General features: G+C 33.2%; 1 protein-coding gene across 2 annotated transcripts; it reads right to left on the reverse strand.

Annotated features, from left to right (window-relative positions):
• Positions 1-5,708: 5,708 nt before the first annotated feature.
• LOC107890131 (maltose excess protein 1, chloroplastic) lies at positions 5,709-9,565 on the reverse strand. Of its 2 annotated transcripts, none has more exons than XM_041081945.1 (9): positions 9,243-9,565; positions 8,649-8,822; positions 7,513-7,803; positions 7,267-7,356; positions 6,935-7,036; positions 6,806-6,839; positions 6,416-6,478; positions 6,279-6,340; positions 5,709-6,145 (listed from the first exon to the last, which is right to left on the reverse strand). In XM_041081945.1, the coding sequence occupies exons 1-8, from the start codon at positions 9,480-9,482 to the stop codon at positions 6,291-6,293; spliced, it is 1,044 nt and encodes a 347-aa protein (XP_040937879.1). In that variant the 5' UTR covers positions 9,483-9,565; the 3' UTR covers positions 5,709-6,145; positions 6,279-6,290. The 2 variants fall into 2 exon arrangements, with proteins under 2 accessions (XP_040937879.1, XP_016670129.1); XM_016814640.2 differs by having other exon boundaries at positions 6,721-6,839; positions 9,243-9,551.
• Positions 9,566-9,881: the final 316 nt, after the last annotated feature.

Below are 9,881 nucleotides of genomic sequence, written 5' to 3' on the forward strand. Positions count from 1 at the left end.
GAAGGTATATGTGTAATAGATAGATAATATTTAAGATTAATTGCATTTTTAGGTAAAGTTTAGATGACCAAGTGAGAGGTAAATAGATTAGTGGTAATCGAAATTTTGGCATGTAAAATGTATATATTTTGAATCTTTACTTGTGAGTTAAGTGTTTAACCAAAAATAATGATTGAGTATAATTTTAGTTCGTGAGTCAAGTTTAGTGAATTTATTATTGACGGTTATAATTCTTGTCTAAATGGTTAAAATGTGTATAACATTTATTTGTTTACTGAAACATATTTGATTAATTGTGAGAATATGGTAACCGTGTATGCTGACTATTAAAATGTCATGAGTTAAATTCTATTTGATTTAATTTGTACATATTTTGTAATATGTCCTAAAATGTTTGATGTCTGCTAGATATCCAAATTTTGATTCATATTTGTATATTATGAAATTATAAAATTTCCATTAATATTTAATTGGACATTCTTATATATATTTAAATATGAAATGTGTGAATATTCAGAGTTGTACTTCTGTAGGTAATGCCTTCGGACCCTAATCTAGTGACGGATACAAGTTAGAGGTATTACAGTTGAACTACAACATTATGTCAAATTGACGAATATGGTTCATATGGCCATAAAAATTGAACAGCAACTTAAGAAGAAATGAGTGTTTCGAATGGCATCCAACACTGGTTCTGCTTCAAAATGGGGCCAAACATCTTTTAAAAAGGATGTAACCATGCCTGCAAAAGACAAATCCAGACCACCCAACTTCCAAAATTCAAGTGACGTTGCATATAAAAGAAAGGCAGGAATGCAGCAAAATCGTCTGTGAGATGTCAAGTGTGTAACAACTCGTTTTTAGGGTTAATCGGAATAGTAGTTTCGAGACCACAAATTTGATATCAAAAAATTTATTTCATTATTATTTTAATATTGACGAGTTAATTGTGATTTAAAAAAAAAGGTTCTTGATATTGTGATTTTTTTTTTGCTTTATAAGCGATTTATTAAGTTCAAATGGTTTTAGAAAATGAGGTATCGGGACATCGTTTCTATAAACCGAGTCGTAAATATTTTTATAAATATTTACGGAGTGGCAATAAGATGGTATTAAAGTTTCGTTGAAAATTTTTTTACCGTTTGAGTGATTAATTCGGTAAAAAGGACTAAATCGCGTAAAATGAAAAAGTTGCATGCTATTAGTAAAAGGGAGTTATTTGTCCTTGGCTTTTAAAGTGAGGGTCCTCAAATGGTAATTAACCCATTAAAGAGTTAGTGAATGGCAATGGTTTGGCAATATTGAAATTTTGGATTGGCTTTAAAGTTAAATAAGTAAATAGTTAATAAATGTTAAATAATAAAGAAATAAAATAATACATGCATTTTATTTCATTTGTTTCTTCAACCGAATATGAGAAGAAAGGAAAGCCATTGAAGCTTTTTTAAGTTCGGCACTTGCATGCCTTGGTGGAGGTATGTTTTGTGTTTGGTTTTTAATAATTTCTATATTTTTGAGATTGTTAATTCATAATCTAGTTAGTCGTGCCTCCGATTTCAAAATTGTTAGAGTATTTGGATGATGTCATTGTTGAATATTTGAGTATCTTGATGTTTAATGATAGAAAATAAATCTTTGATGGTAGGTTATTGAGTTTTGTTAAGTGAATTTTGACAAAAATGTCAATTTTGGACTAAATTGTGAAATATAATAAATTGTGTGGTAAAAGTGTGAATAAATTAAAAATATGGGCTGATATAAGCATGTATGAAATTCGGATAGCTTGGGCTATGATGAAATTGACTAAATCTGCATTTTTCAAGCTTAGGGACTAATTTTTAAAAAGGTCAAAAGTGTAAGGGTAAAATAGTAATTTTATCAAAGTATGAAATTGAGTTAAAATGAATAGAATATGAATTGAAATAGCTAAATTTGATTGATTAGATCAAGTTAAGCCTCGTACGAGTCTATATTAAGGGAAAAACGGAGTTTTGAACTAGTCGATCCATTTCAACGTTTTGACGATCGAGGTAAGTTCGTATGTATTAAGAATTGTTAAATTTATGCCTTTAATGCTGGATATTGTATAAATTGTCTATAAGTGATTATTGTTATGATTAACGTCTTATCAGCTAAAATGGCACTTAGTGTGCGGTTCAAAATAGCTTCGGCTAAAAGTGACACTTGGTGTGCAATTTGAGATAGCTTCGGCTATATTTATATAAATGGAACTTAGTGTGCAAAGTATCGAGGACGACACTTAGTGTGCGAAACATCCAAAATAGCACTTACCGTGCGAGGTATCAAGTATGGTACATAGTGTGCAAGACATCGAAGATGCAATGGCATTATGTATATGTATGAAATGGTAAGGATCGGTACAGGTATGTACAGAAACTCAACTTAATATGGAATCCATGAATGGTAAGTCCATGAGCATTGTGAAATGATGTTATGTTAATTTGGTGAATAATGATATATGTTTATAAATGTATGGATTTTTAATTGAAAGAAAGGAAGGTGTGGTAAATTTAGTTATTATCATTTTCTTACTAAAATAGTTTTGGACAGCAGTAGTAGTCCTACTTTCAAAATACACCAAAAATATTATAAAGTGATTTAGAGATTAAATAAAATATGGAATTGAACCTTATTGAGTATAGTTTCTTATAAAAGAAACAGTGTAAGCAAAATAATTTTATATTATGAGATATTTGAATTTGTGTGAGACAAAGTCAGAATGATTTCAAAATCCCTTACTTTGATTTGATAAAATCATTAAAAATTGTAAAAAAATATTTATGGATTATAATTTATATTACTATAATTTTTAATGAGTGTATTTTCAATATAAATAGACGAGAACATCATCCAAGTCTCGTACTATGAGATAATTAATTTTTAGTGAAGAAAGGTTAAAGCTGTCGGGCAGCGAAACAGGGGTGATTTTAAGAATAAACTGTACTTATTGGCTAAACCAAAACTTCTAAAAATTTTATGGTTAGAAGATATGTGAGTCTAGTTTCAAGGAAAATTACTGAAACTTAATTTGGAGTTTCGTAGCTCCAGATATAAATAAATTAGTGACTTTGACTTGAGAAAACAGCTTGACCTAAACATAAGTAAAAATGTAAATATAGTAGTTTTACCTTGAGAAGCAAGTTAATAAATTGCTTATTATTTTCATATGAACTTACTAAGCTTTATAGCTTACTCCTCTTCCTTTTCATCTCTTATAGGTTTATTTAGCTAGCTCAGGTTGGAGATCGCCAGAGATTCAATCATACTATCAAGCTACCATTTTGGGTATAAGTATTCAAATACTTAAGTCTATGGCATGTATAGGGGCTTTATCTTTTGTAATTATGTCATTACTAATGTGGTCAAATGTGTTGGCCTATAATGGTTATAGTTCAATTTGTGTATAGCCATGAATGGTGGCTTATGTTGATTGTACAATTATGCATGTGCCTATATCATGGAGATGAGGCTTGTGATCGTGTGTATGTAATGAGTTATCTTGTTGGTGGTGAATGCTTGAGAGTTTAATTGAGATGAGATGATATGTTGATAACTAAGGCTTAAATGTATGATATGGGAGTAATCTTATAAACTTTGATGCATGAGAATTAGTAAATTTGAGCTTGACTAAGCATGATGTTTTAAGTATGTAAAATATGATATGAGGTTACCATGATCTTGTATTGTTTGTGCATGATTGAATGTTCAAATGTTCCATGTTAATGGTCAATAAAAGTAAGCATGTGAGTTTGTTATTGAGGATGGCAATTGGCTTGGAAAATAGCCTAAAAATTATCCACACGGGTAGACATACGGGCGAGTGTCTAGGTCATGTGTGACACACGGCCTGCCCTCATGAGCATGTAGTCTAGCCGTGTGTCCCCTGCATCATGTACTTTAGTTTCGAATTGGTCACTCGGGCTGTAACACAGCTATGTGTCTCAGCTGTGTGAGGGACACGGCCTGGAGGCACGGGCGTGTGCCTTGGCCATGTGCCCTTATTTTTGTGATGACGTCATAAACAGAGAGTTACACAGGCTGAGGACACGGGCATGTCCTGAGACACACGGGCGTGTGACTGTGTTTCATGATGAAATTTTCTAAGTTTTCCAAAAGTTTCCAATAGTCCCGAACCACCTTCGATGTATGTTTTGGGCCTCGTAGGCCCCTATAAGGGATGTTATTATGCATGTGTATGAAAAGTTTTAATTTGGATGAAATTTTATGTCCTGGTTTTGTATGAATGTTTTGATGTAAGTTCGGTAATGCCCCGAACCTTGTTCTGACATTGGATACGGGTAAGGGGTGTTACAAAGTACTTCAAGTGTCTGGGTCGAGGGCATATTGCTAGCCGTTGTCCCAATCGAAGTATGATGGTCCTTAAAGACAATGGAGAAATTGAGACTGAAGATGAATCTGATGATGAGTCTTTACCACCACTAGATGATGCAAATGAAATTAAATTTTTCTGAGTTTTATGTGAGAATTCTATCTCTTTATTCTTGGTCTAACTTACTTGGACTTATCAAGGTTCTCCTTGTGGCATCAAACCCTTTTTTTTTTTTTAACTTATCACTTCCATCCTTTCTTTCTTTGTTCTGAAGTGTGGCGTTCTAACATACTGTTGGTTCCTATTTTGCTAAATAGCGGGTCACAGTTTACTTCTTCTTCAAAGACTTGTTTGTTATTTCACTATATAGAAATTGGGTCACGATCATTTATATTGTTGGTTCCTTTCTAAGTGTTTAATTCGTGCAAGTCATCCTTTCGAAACCTTCTTGTTGTTTTCATTCAACCTATTTTCCATTACTCACAAGTTCATTTTGAATTTCAACTTGAAACGATACTGAAATTAGACGATCGGGAAATTCAGCGTCTTGTAATTGAATTCACGAATACGAGCATGCATCAAGGAGTATAAAAGAAGTAAAGATCTAATTCTAATAACTATTAGAATTTAAAGTACATCAAAACTTTATCTTGATCATGATGAACATTCACTTAATAATATATTTATAACACTTATAAGTTTTTGATATTTTTACAATTTTTTTATCTTTTTGTAATTATAAATTTTTAATTTTTAAAATATTTTTGAATATCATGTAATGTTAAACATTTTTTTTAATTTTTAATTTTTTTTCATTCTTTATCAATATTTAACTTTTTAAATAATTTTTAAAATGAAATCATCGATGTGGATGCTAGGGAAAGGATTATATGAAACAGTGACGCCACGTCATTTGTATCCCTTTCCAATAGTTTTATGCCAGATCAATATTCTTATCCTGAATTTTAAGAGTTTATCCTAAATTTCAGTATTTTAATTTGGATTTGATTTTTTTTCAGGATAAAATCCTGAAATTCAGGATAATAATACTGATGTTGCATAAAACTATTGGAAAGGGATACAGATGACGTGGCGTCACTGTTTCATACAATCTTTTCTCGTGGATGCTAACGCATCATCTTAACAGTCAATGTAGGTCAAAAAAATTATTTAACTAGTTTTCTCAATCAAAAAGCTCAATTGGATGACTTACTAATTTTTTCAGAATACTGAGGGCTTTGTATAGCATTAACCCTTGATTGAATAAATAATAATGCATTCAAGGTAAATCTAATGCTTGAAAATGATTTTTATTTTTAATTTCCGGGAATCACTGACACCTCAAAGCAAGCAGCTGTAAAGGAAATCAGACTCTTTATTATCAGCTATAATTCTGCATTATACACTTATGCCATGCCAGCATTATCTGGTCAAGGTCTCTATAAACAGGACTGCAGTTCCACATAACATGAACTGCTGTTTTATCTATCCTTATTCTAATTATTACATTACTAATTACTATTGATTATTCTAATCATCTTTTCAAATGAAATCAATGGTTATTAAAATCTAGGAACATATGCTATTATCCACTTGGTAACTCTTTAGTTGGAAGACTGTAGCTGCCGTTTGGGCTACATACTTGGAATCTCAGCAAGGAGCATTTCATGTGGTCATTGGAACTCGTGGCATTGTCATACCTCGCTTCAACTTATGATCCAAAAACCAACTCTTTCAAAGATCTTAATGGTGAGTTATATCCGTACACAGCAGCATCTCTCCATAGAGCCATTCCTGTTGATGAGGGGAAATTAGTTAGATACCAAAAGATTGAATGCATGGTTTGCCTTCTCCGTCTCTGTCTCTTGTAGAGAAGAGGGAGCGCATAGGATAGTTTAATACGTGTTAGATGGAGCAGAGAGACAACCTATCCATGCAATTAACCCGACCGTTGCTGCCAAGAAGAATTCCCGGCTGATAGTTTCCAATCTGGAATGATAAAACAATTTAGACATTAGTTGCTAAAAATTGTGTATGTACCTAACAAGTCATATGCCTACTTACAAGTACATGCATACAATGTTCCCGTAACCATAAAACAATGTAGCCCAAAGCGAACCAGTGAACCTGCAATGTCAGTTTAAGCAAAGTGTAATGAGCATAGACAATTAGTGTTATGAAAAATTAGCACAAAGTTGACCCCAAAAAGGGATAACCATACAAAATAACATAACTGTTCACTTTGAAGTTACTTAGAATACAATCTGGTTAGCCTTTTAAATCAATATATTGTGGTTTCCCTATCATGTGCATATGGTGGGAATCATTTTATACAAATAATTTCATAAGTAAAATTGAAAGGGCATTACCACATAAGATCACGAATAAATAGTGCACGTGGAATCAAAAGCCCATTGCCAAGCATAGCAAGCAACATTGAGATAGCTGACAAACCTTTAATATTATCAGGATTCAAGAAATTTGTCCACTGAAAATGAATCACAAAGCTCAGTCAGATATGTCTCCAAATTAGTTTTTCTTGATATCTTCAGTCTTAGATGAAGACGTTCAAACAAGCGTTACCATTTGTGAAACCGGCATCCACATAAAAAGAAGTGTTGCTGTCCATCCAGAAATTGCTCCTATGAATTTGGGGCCTTTCTCTGAAAGTTTGCCCGAATGTGACTGCAAATTTGGCAAAGGCAAGCTCAAAAGGGTGCAACTATACTGCCAGTTCTCTATATATGTTTGTTAAAAAGGAAGGCAAGAAGTTCAAAATCAAGAGGATATTAAAATACATGAAAAGAACTATGAGTCAAATTGCTCACCAATCATGCATGTTAGAAAAAAGTTCATTCAAATCGCTAAAATCAGACAATATAACAATATAATAGAGCAGATCTTATAGATCTTACCAGAGTTATAGATGCTACAGCCACAACAAATGCTATTGACCCTGGCAAGATGCTGTTGGGAATGTTTGGGACAAATGTGGACCACATTATCTGTGCTCAAATTGGTTAAAGGAAAAGGAGAGGTGCTTCAATTAATAAACCAATGCTGAATGACCAAAAGTACCATTGAAATAGATTTTGCTAAATATATCACATTTGAGTTTGTATGTCTAAGAGTCCACATTAAACATGGGTCTGAGAGCTTACCTGGGGAAGCACTGAAAGTCCACCGACAGTCGTAAAATCTTCCCAAAATTTCCAGATTGTCAAGTTGAGCATACCATAGTAATTCAAAAAATTTAAAATGAGTCCAGCAGCCACAACAACTGAAGTGGCCACATATTGAGGTAGAGGCATAGCTTCTCCAATTGCAAGCTGAGAAATCACCACAAATGTTGATATCACTCCTAGTGTTTGCACCACAACTGCCTCTGTTTCCCTTTTCTTGGCAAAGTAAGAAAGCAATGAAAGGTTTCCAAGCAAAGCAGTGAACATTCCCTGCATTTATCAACACCCCATTAGGTTCCTCAAAATGACATCTTTGTTTGGCTCATAATCAATGCTCAGAAGAGGCTAAAAGGATCTTTAAATAAATGTCACTTCTGGTACACTCTCGAGTCTCGACTATTAGGTAATTTATAAGAATCAAAATCACATTAATTAAGCTTAGCCTTGGCACAATAGAGGTTCATGTACTGTTTTTCAGCTGACCAATAGCAGTAAAATCATGTTTTTCAGCTGACTATTTAGGTATTTCATGAGAACCCCCACTTCTAGGCAGCAAATGATTTCAAAATTCATTCTTTCATTAGACATTGAAGTACATGGATATTTTTCCAAAGCTAAAGGACCAGAAGATTTAGCATCTTGTCCCAATATGATTGATAAAACATAAAAGGCCGAGGAGTCCTAGAGTAAGCTTTCTGAAATAAGCCTTTTATGAGATTCAAATACACAACATTCTTCAATTATATAAAATATTACGCAATTACTCATATTATTATAACTTTCCTAATGTTTTGTATAATTACACAAAACATTATCCAATCACACAAATTATTAAAACATTTAACCATATAAAATATTATCTAAATACATAAATTATGATAAATCTCACAATGTTTTGTTTAACACGAATTACATAAAACAATACCCAATTCAACAAACTACTACAACTTTTGTAAAGTTGTGTAAAATTGGAGCTTATAGAAACAAGTCTTTTTAGAATTTTACCATTGAAATTATTAATCTCTATTTAACTCTTAGATTTTGATTTCAAGATATCAGCAAAAAGAATTAATTTCTTTTAGAAAAAAAAAAACTAGAGACAATTTATACATTACCAGCCATGGTACGGCCAGAAGGGCAGTCTTGTTCCCCGCCATAAGATTGCGAGTGTTGAGAATGATCTGAGGCAACTGGAGCAATAAAAATGGTAAATTTGCCGCTCCGGTGAACTTTGCTGTCAATGAATCCCATTCCACGTAGCTCTTTCTATTCTTAAAGTTCACTGATCCCTTTTTTTTTTTTTAAATTCAACAACGAACACCAAAAAGAATCGTTAATGCATTTTAACACTACTTGCGCAATTTCCTACTAAACAAACTTAGCTATATTAATTAAGTTAATCTTTAGATCTCAAATTCCTTCCAATATTTTCCTCCAGATTTCTCAAAATCTGAAATACCCTTTTGAATTACTATCACTTTCTCAAAATCTCTGGTTTCAATAAATATTAATTGAAAAAAGTAAAAAAAAAAAATTGTAATAATTTTATTCTCTCGTATCAAACTACACCAACCTTTTTACGAAAAATTCAAATACGAGAAAAGAAAAAACCAATCACATTGGGAAGCCGGCAAACGAAAAGCTTTATTTTCCACTTAACTGTCAATAACTACCACTTTTTCAATTGAAAAAAATGAATTCCAAAACACCTTATGAAGCGGGTGAGGAACGTCCGAGTCAAGAGCACGAATCAGGGCTGCACGGTGGGGGAGCGAAACGCGGGAGTACAGACTCAGAGCCAACACACTGATCTTCTTCTCACCTCCATGCAAAAGCAAAGAGGACTTGGGAGGCAATAAACGTGAAGGGGAAGGGCAGTTCCGGAAAAACAAAGAAGAATGAGCGTTGCTAGACTTGGCAGCCAAAGGAAGAAACAAAGAATCAGCCATTGAAACAACAACAAAATGAAATGAAAATGAGGGGAGTTGGGTGTGTTTAGGGAGGGTGACGAGGGAGCGGGGGAATCTAGAGGGCGACACGTGTAGGGGTCCAAGGTGGTAGGATATGATTTGACCGTGTCTAACATGTGATGTGATTGATGGATGATTGGGATGTATGGAGTACGGAGGACGTTAAATTGTTACACTTCGATAGGAGAAGAAAGCGATAGATCGGATCTTGTTCGCTTCTTCACACTAAACACCAATATTTTTAAATTTGAATTTACTATACAAATTGTAGCACTTATATCAAAGTAATTTCAAGTTCCTTTCCTCTCATAATTAACAACACCTTCGTTTTAGAGATGTTGATAACCGGGCTAGTTATTTAATATTAGGGTAAATTGC

This window comes from Gossypium hirsutum, chromosome A11 (genome assembly GCF_007990345.1).
Source record: "Gossypium hirsutum isolate 1008001.06 chromosome A11, Gossypium_hirsutum_v2.1, whole genome shotgun sequence".
Taxonomy (NCBI): domain Eukaryota; kingdom Viridiplantae; phylum Streptophyta; class Magnoliopsida; order Malvales; family Malvaceae; genus Gossypium; species Gossypium hirsutum.